We start from the raw sequence: 19,862 nt of genomic DNA on the forward strand, positions 1-19,862 counted from the left end.
TTTTCTGATAATAAAGGGACAGAATGTGTGAATATCATTTTGTACCAAGGAACCATAAACATGTAGGGAAATTCAACAATAAAACAAACTTAAAGGCTTTATATCTTAATGCACGAAGCATTCGGAGTAAGGTAGACAAACTAATGATGCAAATTCAGATAAATGAATACAACCGCATAGCCATTATGGAAACAGGTTACAAGATCAAAACTGTGAATTTAACATCCAGGGATATTTGATCTTTCGTAAAGATAGCAGGGATGGAAAAGGTGGTGGGGGTAGCACTATTCATAACAGATGAAATTAGGACAGTTGTGAGAGATGATCTAGGCTCAGATGATGTAGAATCCATTTGGGCACAGGTCAAAAAAAACAACAAAGGAAAGTAGTAAGAGTAGTGCACAGGTCCCCAAACAGTAGCCACTCTATGGGCAGGGCTAGAAGTCAACAAAAAAAAATGAGTATGTAAAAAGAATAGACCAATAATTATGGTGACTTTAAACTTTATGTTAATTGGGTTAATCAAATTGGAAAGGGGAGCTACAACAACAATTTCATAGAGTGTATTAGGAATAGCTTCCTTGAGCAATGTCATGAGGCGAACTCGGGAGCAACTATCTTGTTTTTAAAATGAGTTTTGACTTCAGAGAACAGAGAGATAGATTCTGTGCTGTGGAGATCCAAATATCTCCCCCCATCTTGTTCCAGGCCCCAAGCTGTTCAGATACTAGAAAACCAATCTTACAGTTCGTGGCAGGCAAAAAGCTCAATAACTGGTTACTAGTCCAGAGATCAATCAACTTGTTGTCACTGCCCAGTTGCATCTGTATAAAGAACCCCTCAGCTCCAATTCATTTGTGACCACTTCAATTATTGTTTTTCAAAAACTGCTATTTACCAGAATGCTTGCCGTTAGTGTCAGGTTACTTGCTTATTAAAACATGCAGTAATACTTTAAAACACTGGTTTTAAAACAGTTCTTCGCCCTTTCAGTTCACAATTTTCAAAAGGATGACAGCAAATTGTAGGACAGGACACCTTAAATTATCTTTTACAGACTTCCATCGTACCAACTTGTACAATATGGTATTATTCCAGGTTCATAATACAAGATCACATACAGTAATTACTATCTCCACAACAAGAGTCAGTTGTGCCACGTTTTGAGTCCAAATCTTCTGCAGCTCTGTTGGTAAGTGCCTGCAGATGTCTTTGTGCAACTGTGACATTGGATAGAAAACACTCTCAGCTTTTCTTCCTTTCTCTTCCCAACTGAATTCACTTTGTTAAACTTATAAGAATTTGATACTTTTAGAGAAAGAACACATGGCCTTACTCAAAAGAATTCCTACATTCCAATACAGGCTGTTTTACATTATTAGTCAGTTTTCCAATAAAATTAAGTTTGCTTGTGAGTATTTCACCATAGTCAAGGACATCAAGGATTTAATTAGAAAGCTGGTTAGCTGCTATTTGATTTCAGTTCATGCTTTTGACGGTTAATGTTGTGAATTAGGTTTCACTTAAAGCTGCTGTAAGCAGGTTATTGATCTCAGATTACTAACTTCAGTGTCAATTTGTAGCCACAGTATCATATTTATTAGAGCAATTAGGAAGGCCAAATCTAAGACAGAGAACATTGAATGCCAGGAACATAAACGTTCAAAGATAAATCAAGAACACAGACCAGATTATCCACAACTCCAACAACTGTTCACTCTTTTTAAGTTTCTAATGAGCTGAATAAGCTACCAGCTACATTATTAAATCATCAACCAGATGCAACACCATGCTGGAGTGGTACCAAAGTGGATCATATAGAAAACCAAATCCACATTACTTTGCAGCAATGCTCAAGTGGCAGTTTAAATATACTTCTGCAGAATATTTAGGCCTCATCACATATAATTATTGTCGAAGAAAATCTACAATGGGCTACTTCACTTGCTCTTCATCCAGATTATACAAATCATCAGCATCCTGAAGAACAAAGTACAAGTTGTGAAAAGGCATATCGTTCCATCTAACCTTTCACAGATCAACCTTTTCTGGCATGCATTCTTCTCAATCTAATTCATCGCTTAAAGAAATCACATGGCAATGTTCTTGTCACCTTCCACGTCATCTTGATGACAACTACTAAAATAAAACACCTTTCTAATCAAGTATTCAACACTATGGATTCTGGGTGGGACGACTCCACAGTCTCAGTAGCTCAGGAATATGATGTTTAATCGCTAGCTGTACTCCTAATCCCTAAACCAATATGTTGACTACTTCAGCATTATCTATTCACATTAACCACAATCGCCTTTTTGTTTAAAATTTTACTTTACAATTGTTAACCTGTGCAGCTCTATTTAGTAACCGTACTTAATAACACTGTTCACAACTACAGTGAGTTGCACAGGGGTATAGACAGAGTCTGCATCATGCAGCTGAGTCACTCAGAATACAGTAGTGGGGTCTTTTATTTCATCAGCTTTTATTTTTGCAATAAATTACATTCTTAGAAATTATCATTATTAATATTATTTGCAAATACAGCTGATCTCAATGGTATCAAAATATATAAAGCCATGTGTATGTATGCTTGCAACAGCCCACATTCAGTTCCTGCCTCAGAACTGGAAACATTAGGTCAGACATTAGCAGGTAGTATTTTCAAATGTGAAGGTCCCAATTTTCGCGAATTGGAAGGGCTCCGTCCCCTAACCAAAACAGTAAATCTGAGGGACAGACAGAAATTGAGGGGGGCTAAGAGTGGAGGCTTGAGGGAGAGAGGGAGAGAGAGAGAGACAGTGCTGAGAGGGTAGGCTGGTGAGAGAAGGGCTGCAGGTGGGAAGGGAAAGAGAGAGGGGCTGTGGTGGGCAGTGAGTATCTATAATTGAGGAGAGTGAGGCTGCAGGGGGAAAAGGGGAGACAGTGAGGCTAAGGTGAGCTGTGACCTCAGACCTCACCACTCCCCCAACGTCCTCCATCTGCTCTCCTTGTTTCTCCACATTCATCCCACCTCAAGCTCTCATCTCGCAATCCCCCACCCATGCTCTCCGCATTTCCCCTGCCCCTGCAATAAATACACACACACACACCTCCAGCCCTTCTTCCCTTCTCACTCTGGGAATTCCTCACCAGCCCCTTTCCTGTGTTCAGCATCCCTCTCTGGAATACTGAAGCCCACTTCAAGAACGTGCCCACTTCCCTGGGCATACGTAAGGATTGTACATAATGACATCTCACATGCAGTTGACTGCAGTTGATTGGTGGCAGCAATAATTTCCTGACCAAATTGTGTTTTTCATTCACTCATCTACACTGCTTAAATGTGGAAGAACAACATAATGATGTTGAACCATTACCAAGAATTCACTTCCTTAACCTTAGTAGACACATGTGAGCAGATGATAATGCGGGGAAAAGAATCTTCCTTCAGCTTGTTTAGGTCTTGCACTTAGAATGAAGGAATGCAAAGACCTATTATAACAAAAGAACTGTAAAGTGACAAACAAAGTACAAGTCCCACAATAAAGTGGCGCCTGAAAGGAATAATGTAGAGCTTCATAGAAACATAGGTCTGAAAATGTTTGGAATCAGTGAGAAACCCTGATCCAAATCGAAAAAGGGTAGATCTGTCTTTACAAGTACAGACAAGTCTTCTACCAAGCCACTAAAAGCTCCTGCAGTTGAGATGCAAAAGCAAGATTACGTCTATAATGAATCAGCCAGTACATGGGGAAACATTCAGATATGGAACATCAGCCTAACAAATTGATATTGAAGCCATCCTAAGCAACCCTCAAAGGGGTTGGAAGGGCGTAATAGATCATGGATATGTGTAAGTAGGATTCAAAAAATATTTAATGCTTGAATGTTATCCAGAATTCTTACTGATTAAATATTTTTCCTGTCCACTGTCAAAACATATATAAAGGTTCCACTACATGACAAATTCTTTCATTGTGGTCTATTGCACAAAACTGTTCTTATGCCACCATAGAGCAGAGAAACCTGCCATTAGTAAGGACAGTTTAATAACATAATTTTAAAAACAGAAAGAGAATTAGTTAACATCAAGTTCAAAGTCATTGGACTTGACACATTAACTGTTTCTCTCTCAACAAATGCGGTCAGACCTGCTGAGTTTATTCAACATTTTCTGATTTTATTACAGATCTTCAGTACTTTTGCTTTTATAGAAGAACACCATAATTGTAACAGTAGGAAAGCTAATCCAAAAATTAAGATGAATTATACACAAGTATTATTTGCCTATACAAGAAATAATCAAATTGTACTGAGCATCCAAATGATCTGAACCCCAAGATTGGACACAAAGAAGCAAATCTGTAGATTTTACAAATACCAATTGATAAATACTGCTTTGATGTGAGTAGCTTTTACTGTGCTCTTGTGTGTGACAGACACTAGTGACATTCACGGACATTTTTAAAATAAGTAATTTATTCACCTTGTATTCAGAAACCTTAAATAAAGGAACAAACATACATAATATGGAACGTGAATTTTAAATAGATATCAATCAATCAGGGAATTAATAATGAATACGAAGGCATTTCACTCTCCAGAACAAAGCTAGTTACTTCTAACTCACTCAGCAATCACTTCCTTGTGGCTTCTGAGCAGTGCAATACATTAGTATGGGTCCACAAACTAAACAGTATCAGTAACAATATATGTCCCATACCTCTAAAATTTTTTCTTGTCCTGATTTTGTGCTTGTTGTCTGGTGCAGCTTCTTCTGTAGTTAATGGAGATGCAACGTGTTATATGACCACATTGGTCAAAGCCTACCTAGGGAGAGAAACAAAAATTACCCTGTTAAAATCTAGAGTAAAATTTTGTACATACATTGAAGGTTTCCTCCACCCCAACAATTAGAGGGTTCAACTAGACTGGAACTTATTCTCAGATGACTTTTTCCTGAGATTAAAATTCTGAATTAAGTATTCATCCACGTGGGAGGCACTATGATGTGTGTGCTAAGAACACAAACATATGGTGCTGTGAAGTTTGTTTTATTAGGCAAAGTTCATACACAGCATCTGCTACAACACACAGCAATGGTACCAGTGAGTCAGAGCTTTTGGAACATAATATTGTCCCACCTCACTAGGGTAGCACACTGGAAATCAAGCCCCGTTACTCCAAATTATTATAGAAGTTAAATGTTTTATTATGGTTCACAGAAGTTAACCAATTTACCTGTCTATTTTGACCCTGGTGAACAGAAAACACCAACCAGGTTTCTGTGCGTGACAAGAATGACTACTTATTTACTTGAAGCTATAATCCACGACAGTGATACTGGTTGGCCTCTTAAAGCAAACAAGTATTCTCCAAGTGCCCTGGCAAAAAAATGCTTTCAGTTTATTGTCATTAAGGTCTGCCCACAGAGTACAGTAATAGAAACAGCCAATTTCTTTCAGCAGATCTGATGTATTTAAGCCTGAGAGGACACTATGAGGGCCAATCAATTAAGAGAATAAAGTCGACTGACTTGGTGGTACAGTATTGGCATCCTGAGACAATGTCTATAATGAAATCAATAATAATAGCAAGATAACTCTAAACCTAACCCAATTTTATAAAAATCAATGTACATTAACACCAAACTGATGCTGCAATTCAGCTAAGAACTGATTAAAATGTCGATTATATTTTAAAACCACCAGATAGATTATGTGGTAACACAGTGTGGAGCTGGAGGAACACAGCAGGCCAGGCAGCTTCACAGGAGCAGGAAAGCTGACGTTTCGGGTCAGGACCCTTCTTCAGAAAATTTCTGAATAAGTGTGCCGACCCGAAACGTCAGCTTTCCTGCTCCTCTAATGCTGCCTGTGTTATCTCTGACTCCAACATCGGCAGTTCTTACTATCTCAGATAGATTATGTATTTTGGACGGGATTTTAATCAAATGGGAATGTCTGGGAAATTCCGTTCTTCGTTTAGATGACTTTATAAAGGGATAGCAATGTTTGACATCAACACTTGAATCCTTCGTGTGCCAAAAATACAAACCAGAAATACCATAATATGGAACCTCTTGTTTAACAATTAAGATTCTAAGGTGATAAAAAATATAACAATTTAAAAGTTCTGAATTTCCAAAGTGCCAAAGAATACAAGGACCTTCTAACTACAGTAATTTCCATTTAGGCTCAGTAATTTAGTTCCATACATATTATTGATAAACTGAACATAACAGCACAACACAGTAGTACTTGTTAATAGCAAAGCACAGATCTTCAGAAGGCAAATGAAATAAATGGGCAAAAGTAAAGGAACTCAATCTTATTACTGGGTATTGTATAGAATGTACAATGTAGAAATAAGCCAGTGAAACTAGTCTGTCTTGTTGCTTATGCTCCAAATGAACGTCCTCCCACCTCTCTTCCAACCACATAGATCACCAAGCACTTGCTGTCCATACACATCAGCACCGCAGCTTTGGCTGGATCCAACTTCATATGAAAGTTTTCGGTGCTAGCTGTTTACAACCTAACTGTTACAGCTGGTGAATTTCCTTCTTAATGCATGTGCTTGGAAAGTTGGTAGTTTAAAATGTGTAATTATATATTTCCATTTTATGTCCATGATGAGTAAATGCAATTCTACGTCTTTGATTTTACACAGGATGACAATCAGATCAAGATAGTTCAGTCTTTGTTAGATGTTCGTAGACTGACAGCAAGCCATCTATAACTCCTTTCTCGGTTCATTGACTGTGTTTTTGGCTCTACAGATAGCAGTGGACTGTCATACATTTGCAAAATTATACTGAGTTAATTGCTTGGCTCCTGCATTCCACATTTCTCCAAACGTTCTTCACAGTTGAATTCCTGTCTTCACCTCTATTCCGTGACTTCACCTTCAAATGTTTTCGGGCCTTCAGACCAATTCATTATTCATTGAGGTTTGGATTCTAATTAAAATAGCACAAAAAGAAATTTGTACGGCCTTGCGGTTCCAAACACTTAAAATTGTGCCAAGAATGTATTTCCACCACAGATTAGAGTATTGATATTAAAGGCTCCTGTAAAAGAACTCTTTATGTCTCTATAAGATCAACACTAAATTACAAATTAAAATGGTACATTAAACATTGTGAAATCTATTAATATCCTTAGCATCTGCAGATAAAGTAGTTTGCTTTTTGTAATAAACCCTTTAAGGTTCATGGCAATCACTAGCTCAGGGATGGGTCTGCAGAACTGTCTATCTCGGGCTGGGACAAGCTGGATACATCATAAGTAATGGCTCTATTTTGGTGTTCAACAATATATGAACAATTCCTGTCAGACTTCCTGAGTTAGTAGATTGGCGACAAGAGTTAAGTTTCAGACCATCTTGCTTTTCAACGAACCTGGTAAGACCGTGAAGGGGAAATCGTGAAAGTGTCACTGCTTGGGAAACTGGAACCTTATGATGCGGGTATGGAGGTTTGGCTTCAGTACACTAAAAGAATGCGATGCATTTTTCAGGCAAACGGGATAGAAGGAGATTAAGGACAAAATGTAATTCTCCTGACCACTTGTGGGCCATGGCTATCAGCATCATAAAGGGTTTAACCTACCTGACAGTCCCCGGAGTCAAAATCCTTTGACAAATTGATAGATGTGGTAGTGGATTGCTATGACCCAAACTACCTGTTATATTGCTGTGTTAAACCTGTAACACTGCAAAGAGACTTCCTGGGGAACCAGTTTCCTGAATTCTTAATGAGACTACAGAAATCAGCATAACAAAGAGTACGGGTCAGTAGTTTGGGAAAATGTTATGAGATGACCTAGTTTGTGGAATTAATAATATTGCAACCTAAAGGAAGCAACAGACTGAACCAGATCTGGACATTAAGAAAACTACAGAACTGGCCTCTTCCACAAAGAAAGGGGCTTGGGAACTTCAGGGTGTCATCCTCACCCTTGAAAAAAAGTCATGGTGATTTGGTGGTGGGAAAGTTGTTTGGTTGTGTGTAATAGTACTTTTGGATATATAAAATGGTGAAAAAAACAAAAAAAAAGCAGACTCAGAGGGCTTTCGTGGCACAGTGGTAGCATTTGTGCCTCTGGAGCAGGAGGCACAGGTTCAAGCCCCACCTGCTCCAGAGTGATATCATATTGATTTTTTAAAAATGAAAGCAGACCCAGGGGCTCCTGTGGAGCAGTGGTAGTGTCCTTACCTCTGATTTGATTTATTACCATGTGTACCAAAGTACAGTCCTATGTGTTTTCCAGGCAAATTGTACTAAACAAATACAGAACGGAGTGCAGGATATAATGTTACAGTTGCCTAGAAGGTGCAGACAGAGATCAACATGAATATTACACAGGTCTGTTCAAAAGTCTGATAACAGCAGGGAAGAGACTGTTCTTGCACCTATTTATACATGTTTTCAAACTTTTATATCTTCTGCCCAACAACATTGGGTGGAAGACCATATAACTGGGGTGGGAAGGCTCTTTGATTATGTTGGTTGCTTTCCTGATACAGCAGGAAGTATAGATGAAGTCAATGGATGGGAGGCTGGTTTGTGTGTGTGATGGACTAGGCTCTGTTCAAGACTCTCTGTAGTTTATTTCGTTCTTGGGAAGAGTAGTTGCCAAACCACACTGTGATACATTCAGATAGGATGTTTTTTATGGTGCATCTACAAAAATTTGTAAAAATATTTATGGACATGCTGAATTTCCCTAGCCTCCTGAGGAAGTAGAGGTGTTGCTGAGCTTTCTTGACTGTAGTGTCAATGTGGGTGGACCAGGACAGATTGGTGGTGATCGTCACTCCCAGGAACTTGATGCTCTTGAACATCTCTACCTCAGCGTCACTGATACAGACTGGGACGTGCTGTCCACTCCACTTCCTGAAGTCAATGACCAGCTACTTCGTTTTGCTGATGTTGATGGAGAGATGGTTGTCTTTACACCATGCCACTAAGCATTCTATTTCCTTCCTGTACTCCATTGTGTCGTTGTTTGAGATCCAATCTATAATGATGGTGTCGTCAGCAAATGTGAAACTGGAGTTAGTGTGGAATTTGGCCATACAGTCGTGAGTATATAAGGAGTATAGCAGGGGGCTGAGTACACAGCTTTGAGGTGCACCAGTGTTGAGGATTATTGTGAAGGAGCTGTTATCACCTATCCTTACTGACTGGGGTCTATTGGTGAGGAAGTTGAGAACCCAGTTACAGAGGGAGAAGCAGAGACTTAGGTCTTGGGGAGTTTGGAGATGAGTTTGTTTGGAATTATGGTGTTGAAAATGGAGTTGTAGTCAATAAGTAGGAGCCTGATGTAGGTATCCTTGTTGTTCAGATGTTCCTGGACTACGAGGACCAGATTTACTGTCCCACCTACTTCAGAGATGTGTCATAACATATCTGAACAGGTTGATTTTAAAAATAAAGCAGAGCCAAGGGGCCTTGTGGTGCAGTGATATAGTGCCCCTACCTCTGAGTCAGCAGGCCCGAGATCAAGTTCCACCTGTTCAAGAGGTGTGCCAGTACATCACTGAACAGACTGATCAGAAAATATAAAGCAGGCACAGCTAATGGTGGTCAATAGTTTCAAAATAAAAAGGAAAGCAAACCCATTCCCTTCCTGCTCCCTCTACCCTTCTCCTCGTTTTTCATTGTTCAAATTACCCATATGGGCTTTGCTTGTAAATTCCTAATTGGCTGCACAGGTGGTGATTACTGGTGGCAGTTAATATTAAAAGCAAAATAAGTCACTGTGATTTGACGGTGTGAAACACATTCAGTTGTGTGTAATAACACAGCCGGAGAATAAAAAAAATTGTAAAGCAGACCCATAGGCTCTTGTTGCACACTGGTAGTGTCTCTACCTCTCATGCAGATGGCCTTGGTTAAAGTCCCACCTTGGTGACACCACCTCTGAACAGGTTGATTTGAAAATATCTGTAAAGCAGATCCACAAGGGGAGGCAGTGGTGTAGTGGTAATGTCACCCAGGCTAATGTTCAGGGAACATGGGCTCAAATCCCACAATGGCAGGAGGTGAAGTTTGAATTCAATAAAAAGACAGTCTGGAATAAAAAGACAGTAAAATAAAGCAGATCCAGAGGGCCCTGTAGCACAGTAGTAGTGACCCTATCTCTGGGCTGTGGAGGTTGGGTTCAACTCCCAACTACTCCAGAGAATGGGCTGATTTTAAAAAAAAAGCAGACCCAGGTCACAGTGATTTGGGGGTGGGAAAGCCATTTGGTTGTGCCTAAGAGCACATCTGAATAGAAAGGAAGAATAAAGCAGGCCCAACTGATCATGATTAATAGTTTTAGAAAAAAATAAGGGCAATTTGGGGGTGGGGGAAAAAAATTTGATTGTGTGTGATAACAATTCTAGATTTTAAAACAAAGTGTTGACTATGAACAGTGAGAAATGTTAACTCTGTTTCTCTGTCCACAGATATTGCCAGGCCTGCTGGATTTCTCCAGCATTTTCTGTGGTTGTTTCAGATTTCTAGACTCTGGAGTATTTTGCTATTACTGAAAAAGATCATTTGTTTCAAATTCATGTTATCCATTCTTCACCCAGACAAAATATAGAAAAATCTTACCATCCTTTCTTTCCCTTTCCATGACTTGATGCACAGAGAAAAGGTTCTTTGTTTGCCTTTCTTCCTGGTTTATTCTGCTTTTGCTCCAAATTATGCACCAGGAGGTTCTGTTGATAAGTACCTCGCCTCCAAGATCATATAAACGCAACAATTCAAACATGCACAAAAACTCAACATCCTGGTTGAAACGTTTATATTAATTCTACATCTCTGCCACAAAATTTTCTTGCTGCTAGTAGTACCAAAAGCCTAATGACCTCATCAACAAAATAATTGACTGAGCATCCACAGACTTCCATACTGGAGCGTGTTAAGAATTCCAAAGATTTATAAACCTTTGAAGATATTTTTCTTCTCAGTCCTACATGGTTGACCCTGTATTCTCAAACACTGACTCCAATTATAGGCATTTCAGTCAGAGGAACAGCATCTAATTTTCAAGCATATTTCACTCTTCCAAACATTTCTTTATGGGGCAGACCTCTAACCTCAGGAAACAATCTAATGAACTTTTGTTGCACCTACTCCCATGGCAATTTCTGAAGCAAAAAAAGTACACACAGTGGTATAGATATGACAAAGGATTGTACAGTCAGTGATCAGTGACTACTTCAATGAACTCCATACGTTCATTGGAATTAAGTGACATGCGCTCACTTGAGCTGTTCCATGAAAATGCATCAAAATCAGTGTTTAGCTACTAAATCTGCTGGTGTATGTTCACCATAATTTGAATGCTCCTGGGAGATGCTAATCAGTAATTAGAAGCAAAATAGTTCACAGATTTCAAACAGGCTAGTTTTATTTACAGCACACCCATTTTGCATCTGTTTCCATCTTTTAGCTAAAATAATGCCCCCTTATATTATACACCAAAGAGCTTGCACTAATGGGTAACATGTGACTTGCATTCCTAATTATTTACTGTACTTTGTGTATTTCACAACAGAAGCAATTCCATCAAAAGTATTTCTCTGATGGTGGCACATAACTATGTTGTTATGGAACCACAACGCACTCTATCACTATTTTGGCTCTCATCATATCATGGAGCTTTTTGGTGATGAGCCTTTTATGAATTATACAAATATTTACAAGTAAAGCATCTTCAAATAAATGAGATAAATTGAGAAAATGTGAGATTGAGATGAAAGAGTGGGATGAAGATACAATGCTTTAAATTCCAGTTGATGAAAAGCAAAGGTGAAATATCTTCCTGTATTGGTAAAGGTAGGAAGACTGAAAACATCTGATGAGGAATCTTCAGTGGGCTATATCCACATGCATGTTACAATATGTCAAGCACTGTATTTACTGCAGCCATGTAAATTCCGTTGAGCTCTTTGTCACAAGTGCTGGTCCAAGAGAAGAAATAGCTAAGAGGAAGAGATTAGCTGCCAATTTACTTGGTGTAGAGCTCTCAATTTAGTTGCTCAGTCAGAATAGAATCCAGAAACACAGTTCTGCTTGGGGTTTATACATTACAATATTCAAATACAAAGTACTTCCGATACATCACTTCAAGTGTTATTTGTTGTATTTAACACTGGAAATAGTATTGATAGAACTGAAGCTCTCTCTTTTGACAATTGATTTTAAGACAAATAATACCATCTGACACTGTGCTCAGCTTTTTGAATGAGTATAAAGTTCAACACATTGTGGCAAAGAAAACCATTAGATATTCCTTTACAAAAACTGGTTTTCAGTTGACACATCAATCAGCTTTTGCCTGTTAAACTGTGCCTCCAGTTCTTTCAACTTCCATCTCTTTATGTCTCATTTTCTTCAATTTCCTGCCCAACACTAAAATTAGCCTGACCAATCATTCATGTTTCACCATTGCTTCCCATTCTTTTTCTTGTCAAATCACTCATATCACATTTCTTCTGTCACAGCACTGCCTATAACTCATTCTGATCAGCTATTTTCCTTACTCATTTCTAGGCTCCACTGTCAAAATTTTCTTTCACTTTTGATTCCACAATTTGGAGCCATTTACATATTTTAGATTCTGCAATTGCCCCATCCACACATGGCCCAAATGGAAAGCAAGCCCTGAAGGGATGAGCACACACATTCAAATCGCAGGCCAAAAGTTTGCAATGCATACTTCTGAGTCTTGAATACATATCTGCCTGACAAACAGCAAGGCAAAAAAAAATTCCAAGTTTCTGAATATGCTTGCTTGAGAATTCACTGGTTACGATATCCTAGGAAAGAGTACATCTTTGAGGTACTACTTTAGACTATTGGCCACTTCTAATGTTCTAAAACTACCCTATTTACTCAATGTTGTAAATTTAGACATTCAATATTGTGTAACAACAGTTATTACAAATGCTTAAGAAAGCAATATCATTTAAAGTAATGTTTATTCATTATTCACAGGCTGCAGGGGTCACTCATAAGGTCAACATTTTGCCTGTTCCCAACTGTCTGAAAAAGTAGTGAGCCACTGTTTAGAGTTGCTGCAGCCCATGTAGCAAAGCTGTTAGGTAGGGAGTTCCAAGAGATTAACCCAGCGACAGTAAAGGAACAGCAATACATTTTCAGATCAGGATGGTAAGTGAATTAGCATAAAGCTTACAAATGCAGTTCTGATGCACTAATTGTCTTTTTTCTTCTAGAATATACATGTCTTGGATTTATGTGGTGTTGTCAAAGTAGTCTTGTTGGGTAGCTGCAGAGCATTTTGCAAATGGGATGTGGAGCTTCTATTCTTCTCTGGTGGTAGAGGGGTGAATGTTTAAGGTAACGGATGGATGCCAATCAAGTCAGTTGCTTTGTTTGGATCGTTGGAAGTTTTTTTTTTGAATATTGTTGCATTCATGCAGGAAGGTGAAAATATTCCTTCACTCTCCTGACTTGTCTTGTAGGCCATGGTAAGACTTTGGTGACGCAAGAAGTGAACCACTCAACGTAGAACACCCAACAATGATTTTCTATTTTAGCATTTTGACAGACTGGACCATCAAGTCAAATGATCAGTGGAGGCCGCAAAGATCAATGTGTAATGAGTTAAAACAGCTCTCAGCTGAGCAAGGAATTGTAATCCACATACCGTCCAAGGGATTTAAGGGCATGTGCACCTCCGCAGTTACCGAAGATGATGAAATATGCAGCAGTTCTGAGTCATAGCTGCAATGGTCTGAAGTATGTTTGCTCATGCTTGTGTTCATGGAGAATGATTAGAAGAGTTTACAAGAGCAATGTAACCGCGGCAACATGATTGGAAAAGATTGTGAAGTGCTATGTGAATTTTATTGAGAGCATGTTGTTTGTTCTGCTGTCCCTCATGTATCTTTTCTTCAAGAGTCATTGATTAATATATTCTGTGTATTCCACCAAAGGAAAAGTAGTACATTATGCTGAATGAGTCACTGTGTGGTAGTATTTGTATGGGAATTATGGTGTCATAATTAAAGAACTGATCCTGAACTATTATCAATATGCATGCAAGTAATTTGTTGCTTAAAGGAAATAAGACAGAGACGAAAGCTGTCTAACACTATGTACAATTCAAATCGCGCACATTGACATCCATTTCACAAGGGTTCCTAGATGCCATAGTCAGTCAAACTTTGATTTGATTTCAATGCGAGTCACTCACCTCACCTTTGGCATTCAGTTCTTTTCACTAGGTTTGGACCTATGCTTTAATGAAGCCTGGAGAAGAGTGGTCTTGCTGAAGCAAACTGTGCATTCCTGAACATGTTTAGATGAACAGGTACCACTTAACGGCACAGTCAGCAACACTTGGTAAGTTTATGTGCCAGGTTGGATTTCTCTCCCTTCTTCCCTCTATTTCTCCAAAAACAGAATCTCTGTCGCTGTTTACACATTTTTCCTCAGAGTGTTTCTGAAGAAGTCAGAACTAAGTTTATGAACTTTTGTCCTGTGCCCAACAGGCAGGACAAATCCAACCCAGCCAATTACCATCTGATTAGTCTACTCTCCATTATCAGCAAACTTGTAGAAGGGACAATTGACCAGCACTTGCAAATGAATAACTTGCTCGCTGATACTCAGTTTGCAATCTGGCAGAGTTACTCAGCTTCTGATAGCCTTGGTTGAGATATGGACAGAACACCATAAGTGAGGAGAGGGTGACTGCCCTTGAAATCAAGGCTGCATTTGACCAAGTATGACAGCAAGCAGCCCTAGCAAAATTGGAGTTAATGGGAATTAGGGAGGGGCCATCTCTATTGGCTGGAGTCTTGCCTAGCATTGGTCGTTGCAAACAGCAAAGCGGACTGTGAGCTCGGGTATTTCCTGATCAATAGGATGAAAAGGAGGAAAATGAAGACTAACCATAAGGCTGGTCTGAACTTTGGGACAGATTATCTTCAATAAAGTTGACAAAAGGAAAAAACAGAAAAAAAAAGAGAAGTGGGGATGTTCCACGATGATTGCGTAATGTTCAACACCATTTGCAACTCCTCAGATACTGCTGAAGTCGGCCAAATCCAAATGTAGCAACATCTGGACAAGATCCAAGGTTTGTTGGTAAGTGGCAAGAAACTTTCACACCATGTCAATACTGCTGGACATTCAACAGCATTAACATCACTAAAGCTGCCAATACCAATATCCAGGAGTTACCATTGACTAGGACCAGCCTATAAATACTGTGGATACAACAGCAGGTCAAAGACTAGGGATTCTCCATCAAGTCACTCACTTCCAATGCCTGTCTAACATCCAAAAATGCACAATTCAAATAGGTACAGCTCCAATAATATTCAAAATGCTCAACACCACCCAGGATAAAATGGTCCATTTTATTGTCCCTACACCCCAAGGATGGCAGTGATAGTCGAGGCAGCAACACACCAACTTCACCAGCACAACTCGGGTTGGGTAATAAATGTAGACGTAGCCAGAGATACCCAGATCTCATGTACAAATAAAGACCTTTTTAAAAATAGTGTTGTTGCTCATTTGATGAAATGGTTCTGCAAACTCTGTGTCCATTTGCACCACTTCTAACTTTTGCAACCAGATGTCATGGTAAGAAAGTCAACAAAATTTACACAACTTGTAGTTTTGGACAAATGGCACCTCACAAATTTGCAAAACAAAATTTCTATGCTAATTTCCATCCACCCCTCTTCCACTTGAGCTTTCTTCTTTAAAAAGGAAAGTTGTTTCACTTGTATTCTCTGAATTTATTTCTATCTCCTAATTATTTACTGGCCCCCAACACAAGACTTTAGTTTTTCTCTCCTTAGAATTAAATATCAAAAAAGAAAAATACAAAATTATATATATTTTTAGTATTATCTTGCATCCATGTATGAATTTCTCATATTCTTCCAGGTTCTTCTCTCTAAAGGATTGTGAAAGTTAGAAGATTGGCTTCTGCCCCTTGGAATTTTTTTTTGGTTTCAGCTCAAACAAGAACAACTGATCAAAACAGTTACCAAAAACTTTACAGATAACAAGGTGTAGAGCTGGATGAACACAGCAGGCTAAGCAGCATCAGAGGAGCAGGAAGGCTGACGTTTCGGGCCAGACCCTTCTTCAGAAAAAGAACTTTAAATCAGAGGCTGCATTGAAACCCAAACTATCACACAGTGAAGTCATCATTTGCAACAAAGGCTTCTAAATAATTTGCATCAACCGTACCCTGCATTTCTACAAAGGCTTCTCCCTCATAACTGAATTCTCTGTCCATTGATTGGTGCCTAATTGGGCAGTTACATGCTGTAGAATAAGAGAGTTCCTGGGCTTTGCAGAAGTTTACATTTATAAAGAGTTCAGTACATGATTTAACACAGTGAGTCAACTAGTTATCTGAACTCAGGAACGTGTGCCGACATGAACTTGTGCACACACACACAGTGGGGGAGGGTGGTTGTTGAAGCCAAATTTAACAGTAGGTTTGCGAACTTGCTTCGTACAATTTTATTACTTGATCAATTATATCTCAGGGGTGGGTTAAAAGCTTCACATTGGTATTTCTCAGAATCTGTGCTTTGCTGAAATCCAATAGAATATTATTTTTTGGCTAAGAAGAAAAACAGATACGTCGAATGGACAAACACAAAGCAGATGAAATGCAATGCAGATAAAGATGAATTAGATATATTATCTGGAAGAATGAACCTAGGAAATACAAGCTAAAATTTCACCATTTTAAAAAGATATGCACACAGCAAACCTGGGGGTGTTTGGACATATCTGATGGTTTAAAAAAACATATTTTTTAAAAAAGTATGTTTAGGATTTGGAATGCACAATAATAAAGTGATGAATACAGATTCTATACTCCTCTTCAAAAGGGAATTGGATAAATACATGGAGAAAAAAACTGCAGGATTATGGGGGAAAAGAGCAAGGGAACAGAGCTAACTGAACTGGTCATCAAAAAGAGGTGCCAGAGATTTGATGGGCTGAATGGTATAGCACAGACAGAGGCCAGTGAATCCATGGTCCAGGTATTCCGATGGCCAGATACTAGAAATAACTAACGGGAGTTATGCACCAGGACCATGTGAAATCTCTGACAAAGGTGACACTATAGAAAATACCCAGGAAACTGAAGATTCTGAAAGGCAATTTCCCTGCACCTGGAACCCTCTGAAAAAGCAGCTTGAAATCAGAACTCACAGGGTTCTGGCTCCCTTAATCTTAATAGTTACCCAATAGTTACCCAGGCAAGGTTGGAGGATTAGAAACTGTTTCTCCTGGGTAACTATTCAACTGTATTATGGTCCCAACTGATAGTAATACTGTACAAGTCAGATAAAAGCGTGAAACCTGGCTCAATTCAAAGCAAAATACTGCAGATGCTGGAAATTTGAAATAAAAACAAAATTATGGAGAAATTTATCAGAAATTTATATGGCTGCATTTGTGGTAAACCAATTATTTTACCCTCAATAATATAAACCTTACAAGGAGTATAGGATCATCTGTCTACACTCTCAAGTCCCTTGTTCAGTCCTCTACAGCTGTAACACCTTCAATAAACATTTGCATTCACTCGATGCTATCTTCTTTAGCCGATGTCACTTCATGAGATCCTTAAACAAGCTGCTACCTCAGCTCACTTGTCCCTACACTCTTTGAATCTCTTTGAGCTTGTGTATTTAACAGCCTCAGAGAATGTCTTCTTCTTTGACACCTTAAATCTTTCCATTTCTGGAGCTTTTCTCTTACTAACTTCTAAGACACTCAGGACTTCTTTCTTCTCCATGACTGTTATGGAGGCTGCTTCTACAGGCCACCTCTCTCTGAAAGACCTGAAAATTGACACAGGGAGACAGAAACAGAAACAAGCTCATTTAGAAAGTAAAAGGACATCTTGTTGCTCAGTAACAGCCCAATTTCTTTTGCTCATTTACTATTATTTTGAATTCATTGAGCTGTTCTCATCAAAAGCTTTTAAATTTTTAATCATAAACACACAAACCTCCAAATAACCCATAATCACACTTAACTCAAAATGGAACTAAAACTGTCCTTCATTCCTCCTTGACACATACAATACAGAAATATAAAATTAAACATAAAAGTTCTATATTATTTCTCAACTCTAGAATCCAAAATTTCCAAACAATAATCATTTCTTATAACTTGCAGCACAACCGAATGACTTATCAATGACCTCACCGACTATAACCTCCAACTCTTGACACGACCTGACATGGCATTCACTCCCCTCCCAAATACCAACCTGACAATACCAGCCTAATACTAAACCCATACCAACACTGTCAGGCTAGATTCCCACCTTCTAACCCCCTACCCCTCACACACCCCTCACCTCCCTACTCAACCAAAACCCCACTCCCTGCCTGACATTCCTGGAACAGAAGCTTACACTCCTCACCCACGATCCCAAACATTCATCAATTTATTTGGCATCCTCCCCACCTCCCACACCCGCATTTTGTCAGCCACAATGCATGCTCACAGGGAAGCGATGGCCTAGTGGTATTATCATTGGACTGTTAATCCAGAGACCCAGGTAACATTCTGGGGACGCGAGTTCAAATCCTGCCAGGGCGAATGGTGGAATTGGAATTCAATAAAATACTTGGAATTAAGAATCTAATGATGACGATGATCCATTGTCGATTGTTGGGAAAACCCATCTCGTTCACTAATGTCCTTTAGGGAAGGAAAGTGCCATCCTCACCTGGTCTGGCCTATACGTGACTCCAGACCCACAGCAATGTAGTTGACTCTTAACTGCTGTCTGGGCAATAAATGCTGCCTCGCCAGTGATGCACTCATCCTGTGAACCTTTAACTTAATATATGGCAGCAGTATCATTAAAAAGCAGTACATTTTTGCCTATTTCACTACTCCTGTGCAGTGTAGATCTCTCTCTGTTTGCTCCGTAGACAAATTGTTGACAGGCCAGCCACAGAATCTTGGATAGAAAAGCAGTTAAGTGCATAAATCTGAAGAGGAAAACCATCAGTCGTATCTATTCTGAAAACAATTTGAATTTCTGGACCCACACTTTTAACTGTGTGGAGGCTTTGGTGGATTGCACAACAATGGACAAAGAGAAACTGGTCCAGAAGGATCGGCAAGTTTCAAATATTGGCCGATTTATTTTTGAAGTCCTTAAAATGGGATTACTGAGCCCAATACATACTCCTGAGGGAGCAAATACGGCAGCATAGATCAGGGATCAAGCCCAGCAATTTGAAAGCATGGACCACACAAATGTATGTTCCATTCTTGATCTAACTACTAAACCATCAACAATTTCTGAGCTGTTTTGTTAAGCTAGTATTATATTTCCTAACCCAGAGACAATTCTTTCATAAAAAAGTGTAGTAATTAGAAAGCAACCCAAAATATTTTTTTCTCAAACTTTATTGGCAAAAATTCACACAATCATGTGCATGTCACGAGGAGATTTGTGTACTGCATCATCAAACTTGAAAATATTAGCGCTGTGATTATCGAGGCACTTGGACTTGAGTGCATTAGAGACTTCACCAACCCAGGTACTTGCACTTTGTGGGATTCACTCCACTTGATGCAAAACTACAACAATTTTTTAAAAAAGAGATTACACAGTAAATGCAGCGTGGATTATTTTTCATGTTGCAGGAGCAACTGAATTAATCTATAAAACCATAAAAATCAACCACCTGCTCCAGCAGCATAACTGTCATGATGTTGCACAATATAGGCAGTAGTTTCCAATCAGTATTTGCAGTAGAACAGCAACCTAAGTGTGACGTGCTACTGTTCACTTTATCCAACCCCATGAACAATCTGAATGTACAAGCTTGGCCAA

The 19,862-nt window shown here is 39.0% G+C and overlaps 2 protein-coding genes across 2 annotated transcripts in view; one reads left to right on the plus strand and one right to left on the minus strand.

The window, feature by feature from the left end:
- LOC109913426 (plexin-B2) overlaps nucleotides 1-4,794 on the minus strand; it is a 138,034-nt gene extending 133,240 nt beyond the window's left edge. The window contains exon 1 of the mRNA XM_048609967.1: nucleotides 4,706-4,794. The gene's annotated coding sequence lies outside the window, so the exon portion shown is untranslated. The remainder of the gene's footprint in view (nucleotides 1-4,705) is intronic.
- Nucleotides 4,795-19,107: 14,313 nt separating this feature from the next.
- LOC109913411 (DENN/MADD domain containing 6B) overlaps nucleotides 19,108-19,862 on the plus strand; it is a 99,117-nt gene continuing 98,362 nt past the window's right edge. Inside the window, exon 1 of the mRNA XM_048609969.1 lies at nucleotides 19,108-19,139. Coding sequence (XP_048465926.1) covers nucleotides 19,108-19,139 — 32 coding nt within the window. The remainder of the gene's footprint in view (nucleotides 19,140-19,862) is intronic.

The sequence above is a fragment of the Rhincodon typus genome, chromosome 22, assembly GCF_021869965.1.
Source record: "Rhincodon typus isolate 14 chromosome 22, sRhiTyp1.1, whole genome shotgun sequence".
In the NCBI taxonomy this organism is placed as follows: Eukaryota; Metazoa; Chordata; class Chondrichthyes; order Orectolobiformes; family Rhincodontidae; genus Rhincodon; species Rhincodon typus.